This window comes from Prosopis cineraria, unplaced genomic scaffold, assembly GCF_029017545.1.
Source record: "Prosopis cineraria cultivar Desert tree isolate PC_DT_omini unplaced genomic scaffold, ASM2901754v1 PC4, whole genome shotgun sequence".
Classification (NCBI taxonomy): Eukaryota; Viridiplantae; Streptophyta; class Magnoliopsida; order Fabales; family Fabaceae; genus Prosopis; species Prosopis cineraria.
Window position 1 is genome coordinate 13,384,967 of NW_026555335.1, and position 19,184 is coordinate 13,404,150.

Genomic DNA, 19,184 nt, shown 5'->3' on the forward strand with positions numbered 1-19,184 from the left:
GCAAATAAGCATTTAATTATTATTTTTCTAAAAAATGGCTAATTTAATTTTAGCAAAGCATTTCACATGCATGAGAAAAATAAAAGATCTGCAACAGCTGTTAGTATAAGCATAAAAGAAATTTCATTTTGTTAATTAATTTTATAATTTATGGATAGGGACCCACAACAATTCCACTAGCCAGCTACTGATGACCGGAAACTAATTAAGCAAGCAAGTCATCTCTATATAAGGTCTTGTCCTTCTTCAAACAAAACATGCCCCAAAATCGTTGACTTCTTTCTTTCTATACTCTCCCTCTAACCATTATATATTTTCTTCCATTGAAGCTTTTGTTTTCTAAATCAGATCCTGCTGAATTGAGAAAAGATGAAGATGAAGGTTGGAGATGAAAGGCGATTCGGTCTTCTGCAGGCAGCTAAGGACTCGGAGTATGTGAAGAAAGTGTATGGAGGATACCTGAACGTGTACATGGAAGCTTTCGGAGAAGAAGGACAGAGATGGGATTTATTCAAAGTGTATGAAGGAGAATTCCCAGACTTCACTCAGCTTCACAAGTACCATGGCTTTGTAGTTACCGGAAGTGCCCATGACGCTCATTCAAATGACCTCTGGGTCCTCAAACTCTGCCTCCTCCTTCAAACCCTCGACGCCATGCACAAGAATGTCCTCGGCATCTGCTTCGGCCACCAGGTAACAATTCAAATCTCCTAAACCCAGATTAGTCGGTAATCAGATATCAGATATGCTAGGATGTTTAAGTGTCCTTTTATTACTATTATTACTCATTTGTTCTCTTATCTCGTTTCCGGATGATCGCTCCCTGTTCCTAACAAGATAGTTTTGCAGGTACTTTGCAGGGCTTTGGGAGGAAGGGTGGGAAGAGCATACACGGGTTGGGATATAGGGATAAGAAAAGTGAGTATAGTTGACAGGGATTTAGCAACTTTCAGATACATGGAGATGAAGGAGGAGGAAGAGGAGGAAGAAGACCTGCCAGATTGTCTGTCGATAATAGAGATTCATCAAGATGAGGTGTACGAGATTCCAGAGGGTGCACAAGTGATTGCTTCGTCAGACAAAACTCGGGTTGAAATGTTTGCCATTGCAGACCACATTCTTGGGATTCAAGGTCATCCTGAGTATACAAAAGACATTCTCCTTAATCTCATCGAGCGTCTCCTCAATAATGATCTCATAGAGGTAATTTAATTATACTATTTTAATTTTTTACTTTTTTTATACAAATCTTTCTTAATTAATTAAATAATTAACTGAGCTTGTGCTGAGAATCTGGGTTTTGTTATTGTTGCAGAGAGGGTTTGCAGAGAGGGTGAAGTGTGGGTTGGAGTTAGCTGAACCAGATAGGAAAAGCTGGGAAAAGATATGCAAGAACTTTCTTAACGGAAGATAGAAGATAAACAGAACTTTCTTCTTCTTCTTTCCAAAACGTGAGGAAGCAAACAATGCTTGTCATGGTGGCAGAAGAATGTAGGAATCAAATTCCCAGACAAGCGGATGAACCTTGGCATATTAACCTGGATAATGTTTTGGATAGAAGTTTGTGGGAATAATCGGGCCCAAGTTGTGCATTGATGACCGTGACGACGGATGACACTTCTAGTTTATTGGTATAATTTCATATAAGGATTGCATACATGACATATATATTTTTGAATCGACCTTAGGTTTGAATTGAAATAAAATTCTAAAACAAAATAATCAAAATATCATTCTTCTAGCATGTTACAGCATAACAAGTAATACAAGGAAAAAATAAAGCTTTTAAAAAGTAATATAATTGATTTTACAAGATACATAATAACAACTTAATTTTTGTCAAGAGAGTTCATAATTAAAGTTATGAAGCTAACAAATATTGTAAGGGAATTGATAAATAAAGTCAAGGAAGAATTAACAAGTTTTCTTGGGCCCTATTTGGTAAGATGGAATCATGAAAAAAGAAAGGGAAACGAAAATGAAATATATGATCATGCTCATTTGATATATTGCAAACATGATTCTAAAGCATTCTGATTCAGCCAAAATTGACAGAATCCAATTCCATCATACACCTCATGGAATTCGATTCTAACGCCAACATAAAGACCGATCGACAACCGCAATAGGAGCCTTTCATCAGTAGCAATGAACTGTGCATTGAAAACATCCTCTTCCTTCAATCTCCACCAATCTCCTCTAGCCACCACTTTTAAAGGTATTCATTAAGGATAGGAAGTGTAGCATCCTGGATTTTTAATTTCAAGATTAAGTTAGTTAATTAAGGGTATTTAATTAACATTGAGTTTTAATTAATTTAATGATGACTAGTGATAGCTAATAGGTCTATTGGTTTTGGATACAGTCTTTGGATTGAGTCGAAAGTGATTTGAGCCACCTGGACTCAAATTTAAGAAGTAATTCAGACTGGATCAATTTGTGTCATTCATTGTTATGAAATGCATCAGTGGATGGTCAAAAATTTTAAATGATCAGTTGGAGAGTGCAACTGCAAAAAGAATAAAGAAATTGAAAAATAGAAAGAGAGAGAGAGAGAGAGAGAGCACAAAGGAGAGAGTAAGGTATGCTAGGAGACAAGTGATTTGGCATTTTGGAAGTGATCGATCTTCAATTGGTTTCATCTTGGTAATTCTTCTACTCTCACTCCTCTTCCACAAGTTTTAGATCAAGATTTGGGGTTGGGTGATGAGCAATTTTTGAACCTAGGACAATGGGTTCGAGCCCATTGGTCGACAACAAAATTTGTTGTATATATATAAACCTTATGTTGAAGATTCATAAATATCGTGTTATGCATACATGAATATTCTATTGAGATAAGAGTAAATGCATCTTTTTGTCCATAACAAAATTTGTAAAAATAGCTCTCGGGCTTGCAATATATTTTCAAATTCTATTAGATTCTAAATGCAAAATTTGTATTCTAGGGGCCCTTAGTGAAATTTTCCCTAGATAAAATTCTCCTTAATACACACATACACACAAACATATCGTCATGTGATCCGAACACTGAGGTCCACTTGTGTAAGGTCTCCCTTACTATTCCACAATTAACTTAAAAAATATGACAATTAAGGGATAAACCCTTAAAGGACTATCAAAGTAGTAAAATTTCATAAAAAGGAAATTTCTCAAATCCTTTTGGAAAGGAACCCCAAATTCAATATTTTAAATCTCAAACAATAATTAATAAGCACAAATAAGAGTTTAAAAGTAATGCAAAAGCTTAGAAATCAATTAGGGTTCAAAACAAATAATTTTAAAATTTAAAAATCATATTTGTGTAGAAAATGACATATATACTATGGCTCATGACATGTGCGCCGTGGCTCGTCTTCTTTGTGCCACGCGCCACGGCGCATTTCATGAAAATGATAGTATTAGTGTTGTCAAAATGACAACACAGGGAGTGAAATTTTGACGTGTCCCAAATCCCCGTCCGACGTTTAATTGAGGTGGTTTCGGTGTCTACATGAAACTTTCTTCTAACTCTAGCTAATGGCACTAATTTTCACACGCAAACTCTTTTTCTATAAAAATTTGGACAAAACTCATTTGGACCACTTTTTCACAAAATTTCACAAATGGGGTGTTCCAACTTAACTACACGTGCCAATATCCTACACCGACTATCTAACCACACTCAATGGACTTTAATGAACTTGTGCAATGCAAACACACAATCAAAAACTCATACATCATAAAATCACCACTCAACCCCAATTTTCACAAAACAAAAGGGGGGAAAACATTGTACAAAATCACCAATTTCATTCCAAATTTTTCAAATTACACATGTTTCTACTTGCACACGTATTTTGGCTCTATCCATGGGTTTACAACCAAAATTCATTAACTCAGGGCACAAAATACACAAGTTGTACATAAGATAATGCAAGTAGTGCAAAAATCATGTCAAATGTTCCTAGCTGGCAGTTGCATTAGCATATACACATGAAAACAACAAAAAGAGGCATATAGAGGATTACTCTACAATCCAAGGCCTCCATGTGTTTCCCTCGACTTAGATCTCATGAACTAGGCCCTGAAATATTGAGAATTGAGGGATGACTACAACTACTCAGTAACTAAGTTTCACCTAACCTATACAATTACATATCAATTGTTAAATAGATGTAATTAGGCAAACACAAAGATATCACATATAAAACATTTGGCCACGATTCACAAAACTAACAACCATGTGACCGGGCCCTCAACACACAATATCATGTTATTTCACAAAGCATAGCATGAGGTTGCAATAATAACAACCATGCGCCCTTAACACATGCCGGACCACAAAACTAACAACCATATGGCCGAACTTATATACATGATCATATACTAATCTTATACCCTCCTATTACCTCCGACATGAAACCGGTGGCTATCATATGGCTATTTCCTTCGCCAACTAACCTAGCCTTCTACTTGTGAGGAGCTACTAGGCTACAGTTAACTCACTTGCTTATGTAATCTAGTTTCCTCCAATACTAACTCACTTACTTATGTATTCTAGCCTCCTTATGAACCGGTGGAAACTAGTTAGGTTCAAGTCTCTTGTAAAATAAGTAAGACAATCCCAAATCAACCATGGGACAAGGGATACCTTTCAATTTCAACGGTCGGTGCCAAGGTAAGTTCTCAATTCCAATGGTCACTGCCGGTACCGCATGGATTTAAATTTATCTACTCCTCTCCCTAGGTGAACTTCCACCAATGATCATGTTATACACATTTCAAATGATATGCATTTTAAACAATTAATTCATGGCACATAAACTCACATATACTCAAATACTCCACAAACTCAACACATTTCTCATCATAATTCTCCGCCCGCGATAACAACCAAAATCAAGTTCATAAATCACAAAGGGTGGCATAATCTAGGTTTTCCTTTTTTAAAACCAGTTCACAAGTCAAAATGCATCATTAATTTAAATCATAAATTACATTTCACAACACAATTAACATTTAACTATAAAGATTAAGTTTCTCCCAATTACCTCAAACCTTTAAGAGGTCAAAGCTTTACCTTTCACACAAAAATACTTCCAAAAGCTTATCCCAAGCTTGAATGGTGCCAAGTTTAACTCACACTACAAACAAGATCAAGAATATCATCATTATTCCAATTTTGAAGATTTAACAATACCAAACTTTGCATATCTATTATATCAATCCATAATTCACTACCCATTCATACCCAATGGGTTCATTAGGTTTTATTAATACACATTATCATTAATAACTCTTCAAACCACCATTAATAAACACAAACCTTTCCCAACTACCACATTAATGCTAATTTTTGAATATTAAATGCTCTACTCAACAAACTCTTGATAAAAGCATCAATCTAGGGTTTATCTATCCTAAACAACTCCCATTATACTCATTCTAATTAATAAAATCGGATCCAAAATCTTATGGACCAAAAATCCATCTTCCAACTTAAACCCTATCATAAATCTCTATGAATGAGGGAGAAAAAGGAAGAATAAGGTATAATAAACTTACCTTGGGTGTTTGAAAGCTTCAATTTATCCACAATAGGAACCAATGCTGTGCCCTAAGAGAACCTAAGCTAAGCTCTTTGGTTTCTCCTTCCTCTTTATTTTTCTCTTGCAGTTATGAAACTAATATATCATATTTTTGGCCGTACACCACGGCGCACACTGCCTTCCGCCGCGATGCATGACACAGAGAGACCCGTTGTATTCAATTCTACCCTTGTGCGCCGCAATGAACTAACCATGCACCACAACATGTGGTATAGAGAGCAAAACATCACTTTTTCTTCCTCTTTCCTTGCCTGAGTAGCCCGCCATCGATACGGACCCACTTCTAGGACTAAAATTGTAATGATTGCACCAAATTAAGCCCCTCTGGCCATATACCTCATTAACTCACTAATCAAATAATTGGGTTAATTAATCATGGTTAAATTTTCTGGAATGTTGCAACTTGCATAAAAGGCATCTTCATTTGGGGTCATAAAAAGCCATGAATTTTGTGGCAAACAGAAAAGACACAAATTCAACTGAGGAGATATGCTCGTGCATAATTCAACATATGGAGTATTAATTAATAATTAATCAGGAGATTTTTTTATTAGAACAAACAAAATTAGCTAGGAGACTTTTAGTATCCAGACCTTTAATTATTTTTCCATATAACAGACTCATATTATGTATGTAAAGTGTGTAAGAGATTAGTTAATAATTAAATCTTAACAAGACACGAGTTTGAGTCCTAAAGTTAAACTGAGTGTATGCAATTTTTATTTCTATGTAGATTAGTCTTTCAAATACAATGTTATTTGCAATATATTTCCAACATCAATTTTTTGCTTAGGATTTAATACGTGTAAATGTTCAAAAATGAGATAGCTTAATTGGAAGTCAAATGTATATCATTAGGCTACATTAAATATACTCTTAAATGTCATGCTTGAAAAAGAAGAACGAAGAGGTTCACTTCCTGCTAAATCTTGATTAAACTTGTAGTTTATAATTCAATTATTTCAGGATTTTCATGCCCTCATCAGTCATTCCTTAAAAAAAAACATATATGAGCATTTTTTTAACCTTTTGAAGCACCTAAAAAACACTTTAAATGTAAGCATTGTTGTATATACAATAGTATTTTAGAAATTTTTTTTAGATAAATAAGCAAATTACTCCTTAAACTTTAGATTCAGTAATATTATAGACATTAAATTTGTTTATTGTGTAAATTATTCTATCAATGACAGACAATGACTTCAAAAATTACACAGGACCAATTTTTTTATTTTTTTATAATTTTTTGGGTCTTTATTTGTATTTTTTTGAATCATTTATTGTAATATTTTGATCCTTTTCTATAATTTTTAAAGTTATTTTTTAATCAATGAACGGTTAAAGTTAACTTTTGTTAATGATAAAAACCACATTGCATCAATTTTATAAATTAAGGGAATAATTTGTAAAATAAATGAGTTTAGAGTTTATAATATTACTGAATCTAAAATTTAAAAAAAAACAATTTATTCATTTATCCAATGCTCTCATAAGTAGGCCTACAGGAGCGTTTGTAAGACAAAGCACTCCCTTTATCTACCCATATATGTTCAGTCTCACGATTTAAGAGTATTTTTAAAAAAGAAGTGTTTCCATATAAGTGTTCTAGTAACCTATTTTTAATTTGTAATAAGGCCTCTTTTAACTTTTGAGTGAATGCAACGCCAATTAGCATTATTATTATTTCTCTTTTTAGATTGTGACTTGAATGATCAATTGTAATGATAACTTCATTTTTTTTAGTTTTTCTCTCCAACTTTTTTTGTTAAAAAATAATCACTTCATCAAATAAATTCATTGTTTCATCTTGAACTAAATTTATCCCCTTGTAAGGGTGTTTGTTAGATTTTTTTATTAGGAAAATGATAGAAAAATTCATTTAAAATAGCTAATTGATAGATTGGTCCTATAAAATGATATAATTCCCCTTAGGTCCCTTGGGATCTTTTTGTCATTAGGAAATCAAATGAAATAACCAAGTTGCCTTCAAAGTAAATAAAAATCCCAATCCTTACTGAAGAAAAATTCCCGTGTGTTTAGGCTCTAATTAATATTGTTCATGTTCTCATCTTCTTTGCCTCGTGGTATTGGTCCGTCTCCCTCTCCCTCTACTTCTCCATCTCCTTCTCTTCTCCTTCTCCTTCTCTTTCTTCTCCTCTCCTTCTTGTTCTCATTCTAGCATTCCTTTTGGTCCATCTCCCTCTCCTTCTGCTTTTTCGTCTCCTTCTCCTTCTTTTTCTTCTCCTCTTATTCTTGTTCTCATTTTGACGTTCCTTTTTTTAAGGTTCTATACATGGGTTGTTTGTGTTTATTGGCTATTGCACGTGGGTATATATTAGCATGCAATCTTCCTCTGTTGGGTCTGCTGTACGTGAGTGTATTTCTTCTTCTCCTTGAAATTTTTTCCTCCCATATGTGATAGTTAAAGTTGATATGGGTTACTGTACGTAAATGATTGAGGTCTTTATCTTCTCTTCATGCTTGAAGCTGAAAAACTTGGGTACTTATGCTTACTCAACATGGATAAATGATAAATGATAGATGATAAATGATATGTCATTTTAAGTTTTGTGGTAAATGTATAAAGCAAAAGTTGTAAATAACAAATACAAAGTTGTGAATATAAGAACAATAGTTGTTATTAGATAAAACATAACATATATATGATCATGATGTTTAAAAAATAGACATATTAATGAATGACTATTTCATTATTTCAGGTTGGCATAAGAAATGACTTCTTTTTCTTCTTGTTTTGGAAATGAATTGTTTTGTTATTTCCACATAAGGGGACATTTTGTAAAAAATTTTGAAGGTAAAATACAATATGATGGGGGTGTGAGGGTCAAAATGATAAGAGAAGGGAAGACACTTGAAGAATTCAAAATAATAATATCATCTTGTTTTGGCATTGACATTAATTTGAGCGACATGAAATATATTGTGAGATATGATGAAATGACCTTTATAGAACTTGTTGATGATGGTGGAATTGCTACCCTATTTGAGCATAATGTTGGAAGCAGTCATGTATATATAAGTTGTAAAAAATATGGCAATGGAGAAACAACAATTGAGGAAGCATCAATGTAAGTTACTACGTTTAATTCCTGTAAAGAAAGTTTTCATTTGCTATAGCATAGTTGTTATTTTAGTAACTGAAGTTGTGATTGTCAATGCAAGAGTAAATAAGATATGAAGTTGCATGAATTGTGAATACATGATGGAGCAATTCTTGTCATTTTTAGATCCAAACTCTCCTTCTCCTCCTGTTGAAAATCATGATTTCGAACATGTAGCCTTTAAAAGTAGGGTAGAATGTGTAACCTACCAAACTTGTGAAGAACTTCTAACATTACCATGTGGAGTGGAAAGTACACCTACACTAATTCTAGAGCTTAATTCTTCTAAGTGGAGGGATTTGTTATCAGGTGTAGGTTAAACCTTTCCCCATGCTGAAGCTTTTAGAGAAGTATTGTATAAATATAGCATTGCTTATAAGTTTCTATACAAATATAAGAACAATAGTACAAAGAAGATGAGAGTGATATGTGACATTGAAGGCTGCCCTTAGAAGATCACAGCACATGCAATGGGAAAGAAAACTTCATTTCTACATATGAATACATTTAAAAATGAGCACATATATTATGCACAAGACGGTTTGATTGTTACCCGTAAGGGAAGTTCAAGTCTAACATCATGTATTGTACTTGAGGATGTGAGGTCTCATATAGACAAACATCCTAATGATATTAGGAGAGAGTTGTAAAGAGAATATGGTGTCAATTTGACCTACCAACAAGCGTACAGAGCCAAAAGGAAGGCGTTGGAAGAGATCCATGGTAGACCCGACCAATCTCATATGTTAATTCCATGGATTTGTAACCGGTTAGTGGAAATGGACCTAAAAGCAGTTGCTAAGTGGGTTGTAGCTGATAGTAATAGGTTTGAGCGTATCTTTATAGCCTATGGCTGTTGTATAGAGGGGTTTATGCATGGTGCAAGACACATATTATACATAGATGGTAGTCATCTAAGTGGTCTTTATAAGGGGACTTTGCTGTCAGTATCTGCTTATGATGCTAATAATGAGTTGTTTCCCTTTGCTTATGCCATTATAAAAGGAGAGACACTTAGAGATTACACTTGGTTCTTGCATATGGTGAAAAAAATAATATGCTCAATGCAACTCACAATAATTTTAGACCGACACAATGCCATAATAGGTGCTGTTCAAGCTATCTTTGAAGGCGAGCAACATGCATTTTGTTACCATCACATTAAGGAGAATTTCATTGTAGAATTTTTTGAAAATTAATAGAGGTAAGAGAAAGACAAGTGGGCAGGGCAAGGATGATACATTAAACTTGCTTGATGGCATTGCATAAGCAAGGCTTGAGAATGACTTTAATAAAGCAATAGGAAACATGAGAAATTTCAATTCAAAATTAGCTCAATGGCTTGAAAATTATAGGGACATTGATAGGTGATCTTTACTTAAGTTTCCATATAGAAGATGGGACAATATAACCACAAATCTTGCAGAGTCATTTAATTCATGGATGGTCACCGAGAGAAGGCATGGTGTTGCACAATTGATCTATGAGCATAGAGAAAAGGTAGCATGCAAAATGCATGTATCCAAAATGGCTCTCTCTACTTGGAGAAATGGTATTGGTCTAAAGATTGAGGCAAAACTAAGAGACCACGTGGCTAGAGCTGAACAAATGTTTGCAGAGCATTATGGAGGAAATAGAGTTTGTGTACATATTGCATATGGGGACTTATGTGTTGATCTTAGCTTATATGTCTAAATGACTACGACATTCCAAATATTAAGGGTCAAGTCTTCCTCCAACCTCCAAGGACCTATCATCCTCCTAGGAGGCCACGAACTTTTAGGAAGGAGTCATAATTTTAGAACAAGAAGATTTATCACTATTCATTATGTCATCAACCAGGCCATACACACAAGGCTTATAGGAACCCTAATCCAATCTAGGATATGATGTAGATATGACACCCTTTTTGCATCGTTATTATGAATTCAGCTGTCTTTTGTCTTGTATAATATGCAAAGATGACTATTATTTTCCTGAATTGTGAATATGACAAAGCTAAAACTTCTTATGTATAAAAGATTCAACCATTCATATATTTTTGTCAAAAGGGTTGTAGAGTATTTTGATGCAAGTTGTGGATTATGTAACTAATAATGAAACCTTAAAGTCATTTATGTCACTTTTTAAGGTTTTATTGTCATTTAAATTAATGAAAATTGTTATTTGTTGGATTAGAGTGGTATTTCATTTTTTGTTGATTCAGTCAATTTATAGAGAGTTCTAATAAATTGCAATTTCTTATTATATAGTTGCGAATATAGGGACAAAACTTGTTAATAGTAGAACCAAAGTTGTGAACGAGGTGTTGTGAATTTTTAACCCTGATGTTGTCTGGACTTGCACACCAGGACTTACAAATGGCAAATGCATAATTGCTAATATAAGGACAAAACTTGTTAATAGTAAAACTAAAGTTGTGAACAAGGTGTTGCCAATTTTCAACTTTAATGTTTGTTTGGACTTATACACCAGGACTTATGAATGGCTAATGCATAGTTGTGAATATAAGGACAAAACTTGTTAATAGTAGAACCAAAGTTGTGAACAAGGTGTTGCAAATTTTCAAGTACCAAGCTTGTCTGGACTTACACACTAAGACTTGCGAATGGCTAATGTATAGTTGTGAATATAGGGACAAAACTTATTAATAGTATAACCAAAGTTGTAAACGGGGTGTTATGAATTTTCAACTTTGAAGCTTGTTTGGACTTGCACACCAGGGCTTGCGAATAGCTAATAAATAGTTGTAAATATAAGAACAAAACTTGTTAATAGTGAAATCAAAGTTGTGAACGGGGTGTTGTGAATTTCCAATTCTGATGCTTGCCTGAACTTGCACGCTAAGACTTGCAAATAACTAATGCATAATTATGAATATAGGGACAAAACTTGTTAATAGTGGAACCAAAATTGTGAATGGGGTGTTGCGAATTTTCAAGTACCAAACTTTCCTTGCTGAATTTTTTTCCTTAATTCTTTTATTACTTTAGTTTACCTATGTTTTACATTCAAAATGAACTTTTGAAAATTAAAAAAGGTAAAAATATCAAACGCACTTTTATATTGATGAACAAACTTAATTTCTCACATTTTCATTACACTAGTGAAATGAGTAAACTAGCAAACTTACAAGAAATAATATGTCAAATAGATTAAACTTATCATGAAATAATTTATTTTTTTTAATTTTAAAATTGTAAAAAATTGTATCTTTATTATCACTTGATTATCTTAGTTATATAATTACCTTTTTTTTAACCAAAGGTCAAAATTATAATTGATCAATTATATATATATATATATATATATAATTATAATTCATTTGACTACAATCTAGTTATGATCAAATTGATCAATTATAAACTAACTCCATTCGCTAAAAGAAACATTAGTATCAATTGGTATAGGCAATTACAAACTATGATCAAATCTGATCATATAAGATTGAAGGCAACATAGCAGCCTTACAGCTTTAGGCATTCTGCTCCAGCCAAATGCATTAAAGTATTGCTAAGAGAACACAAAGCCTTGTGATTCTTTTTTCATGAGAAAATAAACGTTCAGTTGTAGTATCAATTCTATTGAGTACCACACAAATGCATCAAAATATTGCTAAGAGAACACAATATATATTAGGGAAAATGGTTGTGTTAGATGGGTAAAAGTTAAATATAACATTAGTATCAATTCTATTGAGTACCACATAATTAGCAATTCCTATTCAAAAGGTCATTACACATATTAACAAATATTCAAACAATGATTACACCTTTATATACTAATAAATTGTTGACAAATATTAACATCCTTCTTTGTATACTAAAGTGGCTACCCCCTTCTCTTTCTTGTCTTCTCTTCATCAAGTAATTTCAAGGCCACCTTTTTTTTTTATTTTTTGGATGATTAATCAGCCACCATAAAAGCTCAGTCTTAAAGTTAGTAACTTCTTATGCACCAAAGAAGGAATAACACATAAGTTGAAAGAATAATCACAAACAAAGAATAGCCTTGAAGTAGAAAGAACAACATCAAAGAAAATGCAAGCGTACATTAGTGATGTCCTATGACACTGTAGGATCCCATGTCTTCAACAAATCATGATGAGAACTCCATAATCTTTCCTACAAACATGTAGTATATAAACAATAATCACAATTGGTCAAAGGAAACAAAGGCACTATATAAAAATAACAATAGGCGGAGAATGTACAAATTACTTTGTTGGGATATCGGAGGCCAAATAACATAAGCTATTAGTTTCTTCCCGATCAAGCCTGGGTTTACCAACTCAATAATGTCAAAGAACCTATTTACTACAAAGGAAACAAATTCATATTATCAAACAACATGCACACAAGACATGCCAAGGAGTTGACTAATAGACTATACACATGTATTCACCAATAATTGTTTTTGCATTTAAAGCTCCATCTTTTTTCCCTTTCTTTCTCCTTGGTTCAAGACCACTGTCCCCCTTTAACAAGTCAAGGACATAGAAGTTCAGTGACTTTAGCTCTAACATGAAACACATCTAATGATGGTTCACAAGAGCTGGATTGACGATGAGATTCCATTCAGCTATATTGTATCTTACATATTCAAGCGAGATATCCCTCTTTTTCTTTGCTACCTTCTGTAATATCCTAAAACTTCAAATCTGAATTAAGGGATAAATTAGTTAAAAAATATGATTAATTTATTTAATTATGTTTTTGGGTAGCTAATTGAATTTTTGGGTCATATTTGGCTCTAAATTGAGATAGGATAAAAGTGGATCAAGTCAGGAGGCATCGAAGGAGCACAATCAAGTTGTTGCTCATTGTACCGTGAGCTACGGCTTGTGTGGCGTGCACTGCGGCACACAGCACAGCAGGAAACTTAAATTTTCAAGAATAATCAGAAATGGACAGTTTTTGGGCTAGAAAACCTAGAGCACAAAGGGGGTAACTTTAGGCACTGCTAGGGTATAAATTTGGAAGGATTTTGAAGATGATTTGAGCTTTCAAACTCTTGGATAAGTTTCATACCCTTCTTCTCTACCTTTTCATCTCATTTTCCATGGGATTTAGAAGAGGAAGAATTTGGTTTGATTGGATTAAGCCATGAGTCAATATTTGAAGGTTTCTATTGACTCTAAAGATTTAATTTAAGTTTATTGATCTTGGATATGTGGTAATAGGAAGCTACTTTTTTGTTTAGTAAATTTTGGATCAAGCCCCAACTTGATCATAGGGTATTGAAGTGTGATAAGTTGAGATATTGAGTTTTACATTGTGATAGAGTTAGAAAGTGACTTAAAGGGATGAAGTAAATAAATTCTAATCTTGACAAGTCTATTTATTGAGAATTTGAGTGAGAAGTGGGAGAATTGAGAGGTTATTATTAGCTAATGTTGCTTGTGTTAATTGAAAATTAATATATAGTACTTGTTGATGTAGATTGTGGTGTGGGAAGACTTACTTTGATACAAGAAGAAATTTAGAACCACGGGTAACCCTTTTAGTAACAAAAGGGTTGAGGTAACTAGATAATTTGTATTGTTTATTACCTTGTATAAGTTATTCTCAAGTTGCTTTTCTATGATTTGTTGAATATATATGCATAAATTCTTTAAAGGTTAACTATTTTAGAAAAAATGGAGTATTGATTTGTAAAATTCTATATTTTTGAAGTAAATGGTAAGATTTTAATATATTTGTTTGGAAAGTTATTTATGCATGGTTAAGTGGAAATATATAGTGAAATGTGGCATATTAGAGGGTGGGAGGTCACCCTAATGGAGATAGTGAAGATTAAGCCCATATAGCATTGCTGGCACCTCGAGACGCCAGGTGCAGCACTTATTCTCCTTAGTGCCCGAAAATGGGTGCGGTGTTGGAGACTTACTCTCCTTAGTACCCAAAAGGGTGCGGAGTTGGAAACTATGCTCCTTAGCATCCGTAGGATGCAGTGTTGGAGTAACGACTCCCCAATTACTTGTAATAGGGGGAAACAGTAGTCTGAAAGTGGTTTAGGACACCTTGGCCGAGTAGTCCTACCATGGATGATGAGCTTGGGGACCATACATGTGGTTTGGTTCTGTGAAATAGCCTATTGGTTCGGTAGAGAGTATTGGAGGACCGGATGGTTAGGGATCATGCATGCAAATTTGTGGTGATCTTATATGATGTGATCATGTTACTTATTTTAATGCTTGTTTATAACTTGACTTGTTAATCAATAGTGTAGATTATCTTAGTTACTGAGATTTTTATCTCACCCCGTGGATTATCATTTTATAGGTTCTACAGCTGAGACTGAGCGAGGGAAGGAATGGCAAGTATTTATAGATTTACTACATTGAATAGTAATGCCCGATTTTGATTTGAGTGGTGTACATAAACTTGTTATATGATATTATATGTTGCCAACTAGGAATGCATATCATTTTGATTGGTTGCACTTGTTTCATACTATGTTGTTGTGTATTTTAGCCTAATATTATATATGAGGTGAATATGTGATAATTTTGTGGTGATGGGCTAAAATACTAATACAAGTACAAGGAATGTTTTATTAATGTGATGACAATGTAATTGTAATGTATTATGTGGCAATAGAGGCTAAATAGCATATATGATGTTGATTTGGTATTTTGGCCATATTGGGCAAAATGGCTATTAAGTGGCCAAATTTTTTGTTTGATATGTTTTTGTGTGTTTGATTGGTTACTCAAGTGTATTTTGGTCTATTGGAGTTGGTTCAAGCCTCATAATGGGTTAATGGTATAAGTTATGAGTTTTTGGTACTTGGATGGTTGAAAATTTCTTTGAAAAACTGACTTTTGCATCCAAGTGTCTAAATTCTCATACAGTGTCGGATCATAACAAAAGTACCATTAGTTAGCTTATTGAATAAGCTTCGCGTGGACACTTGAATCACTCCAATTGAACATCGGATGTGAAAATGGTGCGCATTTGAAGTTTGTCCAGAAAAGCTGTCATGACAGCATTGTTGTCATGGATAGGTGCGCCGCGGCGCATTTCGTGCAAGCCGCGGTGCACGGTACAGTGAGGAAACTTGTCTTTCTGTGCCACATGCCACGGCGCACGGACTACAAGCCGCGGCATATGGACCAAAATACTCAAAAATGACATTTTTGGCCTTATTTTGAAGTGGTTTGCTTTCCAAAACTTTTCCATGCTTCCAATACCTTTATAAATCATTAAGTTTGAGCTTAAACTATCAATTTAAAGGATTTTTATGGGATCCTAAATATTCCTCAATTATCTTTAAAGGATTATTAGTTTTAACCCTTATATATATAATGTGAGATTAGGAGCAAATCCTTGCTCTTAATTATGATTGGATGTTGTGATTGTGTGGTGAATTTTGGTAATGTCAAGGTGGACATTATACCTTCCAAACAAGGGGATTTGATGTCATTTTTCACTACAAACAAGAACACATTATGTAACAAATTACAAAAAACAAAACTTAGTAAAAAAGACATTTTAAATTTAATTTCGCTGGAAGCTAACCATGAAGTCAACATCAAATATATGATAACAGACTAGACTTGAAACCTTGATATCACCCATTAATGCATGGCACAGTATAGTCATAAACTACAACCACTAAGGAGTTTATGTTATTTGTACATTACTACGTGTAAATTATAACAAAACAAATTTAGACATTGTCTCACCCTATTACTAATCCACTGCATTCCTCCCAAACATTAAAATTTATCACAAGTGAGATATTAATCTTACATTTTAACCAAGATCTTGAAATAGGCAATAATAAATAATTTCTCTTAAACTATTAGAAATGAATGAAAAATTAGGTAACGAAGACTACTTAGTCGTCACCTTCCTCCCTTTTATACATGTGTGATACAATTTAAAACAATTGTTGCTTTTCCATCGGATATCAAGCAACATATCAAACCTGATGTTCTCTACCCTCATTCTTAGGTTCTTATTACCTTTCACGAACTCTGCAAGCTCCATAAACTGCCTCACATAACACCTCATGTGAAAAAAAATCCTTGCATTTATTTCCTCCAACATGTCTATTAGATTTTAATTGCCTAGCTTTCTTAACATACTTGGCATTTTCAGCCTCTAGCAACTCTTCCCACACCTTTAGTTCATGTCTTATTCTATATTTCAGCCTCATTTTCTTAAATTTATCATCATTTTCCTTAAAAAAGTCTATCTTGAAAAGACTTAATGCATTCACCATTTTTCCTATCCTAAATCATATCCATGTAGAGAAAGCTTAAACATAATTGTTGCATTAGAAAGAACATACATAACTTGCTGTGAAAGTGCTTTCAGATCTAATCAATTACATATGCAAATACATTTTTGACAAAATATATAACAATACTTAACAGAGTAAGGACTGAGGTATAAAATTTCCATATCCAAAAACATAAGAGGTCAAAAATAATAATCAAAATAATGGAAAGATTTATCTTGCAGTTGACTTCAAACTAATCACAAAAAAATAATAAAAGTAATATTGAAATACATAAAAGTCTTAATAAAAATCATCCAACTAATATTTATCTAAGCAAGGTCTCAAAAATTACTTATCTTTTTAATGTCAAACAAACAAATTATGAAAAGAAAAAATCATAAGCAAGTTTTTTACTTATGCCAGTATAAGCCGATTCACTTTTTAACCATTTTTAAACATTTTGGTCAATTCAACTAGTTGAATTAATCAAATACTCTCCTTTTGTTTTATAAATAACATCACATTCAATAAGGATTACTAGCTAGCTACTAATAAGTATGATTTTAATCTCACCATGCTTACTCAGAAAAATTTTGACTAATCACCATATCCCTCCTATCTTCCATTGCCTTTTTTGCAATGCCAATGAAAAAACTATGGATCACCTCTTCCTACTTTGCCATTGGTCTACGATAGATTGGTTCTTTGGGCTTCTACCTATTAAAACTAATTACATCTCCATCTTTTAACACTTAGCTTAAAAAGTGGCTATCTAAAACTTAGAATATATATACAAGGCAATTTTAAATTTCGTGCAACATGACATGGTAGGAAAAAAGCATAGCACTCTATGAAATAGACCCATATAGAAAAAGATTATTGATAGTTGATCCCAGATAAATTAGCCAACAATTGAAACTGGTGACAACATTCAAAGGCATTTGTTAACACTTGCATGAAACAGAGCCACAGACATCATCAACCCTGGCTATATAAGGTTAGGTAGATTTTGAAAGGTTTTGTGTAGTTTTGTTATTTCCTTTGTAGTCCTAATGTACTGATCCTTTTTTGATAATTTATCAATCCCATTTTCATTAAAAAATAAAAGAAATCAAACTTTCAGCACCACAATCCTACAGTTACTAAAGTGAAAAAGATAAAAGAGGAAGAGTAGGACAAAGGGGACTAGACTCAAGTAAGACTAGGCAGAGAGGGAGAACGGCGATGATGATGATGACAAAACCACAAACCCACAATGGCAGAACCATTACTACCAGTACTGAGAAACAAGCTCGAAGTTGCTGAAGGTAAAGTGAGAACGATTGTCGGGCTGCAATGATGCTGTGATGGTGAGACGGCGACAAAGGCACACACACCTAAGACACACAAGGGCGAACGTACTAGAGATGACATAAGACGACAGTTTGGACAGAGCATAGATGAGACGCTGGAATGGGGGAAATGATGTTTTTTCTTTTAATTTGAACAAAGGGCAAAATCATCATTTTCTCAAATTTTCTAATGCTAGAAAAATCCCCTAGGACCCCAGGGGATTATACCTTTTTAAGGGGCCTCTTTGTCAATTAACTAATTTAAATGGACTTTACTGTCATTTTTTTTTTTTTTTTTCAAAGATTTAATTAAATAATAAATATGTATTCTCTTTAATTGTTACTCGATAATCCTAGATGAACTCTTTTGGACTCATTCTATTAAAAATAAATGTTCTTTTTTAAATACATTTATTAAAAATTTTAATAAAACAATAGATCGTAATTTCTAACAATGCGCTTAAAATTAAATCACAATCATATTCCTTCAAGCAACTTATTTTGTTAGCATATTAGCGCGCTCTTCATTATGCATACACTTCAATATTTCCCCTACACATCCTACAATCATTTTTTGAACAAGCATCGCCTTTATTAGTTCTTATATCACATTTATATTTCATGATATCTAATAGCGAGACTTATTAATAAAAAGTGAGAGAGAGAGAAAAATAAAGGAAAAATGATAATAAAATTCCTTTAAAATATATAAATGACATATTGGTCCCTTAAAATGTTATAATTTTTTCAAAGTTTCTAGAAACTTTTCTATCATTAATGAATTTAGATAAATTATCAAATTACCCTTATTAAAAAATAAATGATTTATAAATTTTTTTTACATATTTATAACTTTCTTTCTTACATTCACAACAATGTAATAACAAATAAAGAATTTAGCAAGTGAA

The 19,184-nt window shown here is 33.2% G+C and overlaps 1 protein-coding gene across 1 annotated transcript; it reads left to right on the plus strand.

Annotated features, from left to right (window-relative positions):
* Positions 1 to 276: 276 nt before the first annotated feature.
* Positions 277 to 1,663, plus strand: LOC129307877 (gamma-glutamyl peptidase 5-like). The gene is made up of 3 exons (XM_054948816.1): positions 277 to 693; positions 850 to 1,203; positions 1,316 to 1,663. The coding sequence occupies exons 1-3, from the start codon at positions 370 to 372 to the stop codon at positions 1,412 to 1,414; spliced, it is 777 nt and encodes a 258-aa protein (XP_054804791.1). The 5' UTR covers positions 277 to 369; the 3' UTR covers positions 1,415 to 1,663.
* The last annotated feature ends 17,521 nt before the right edge of the window (positions 1,664 to 19,184 follow it).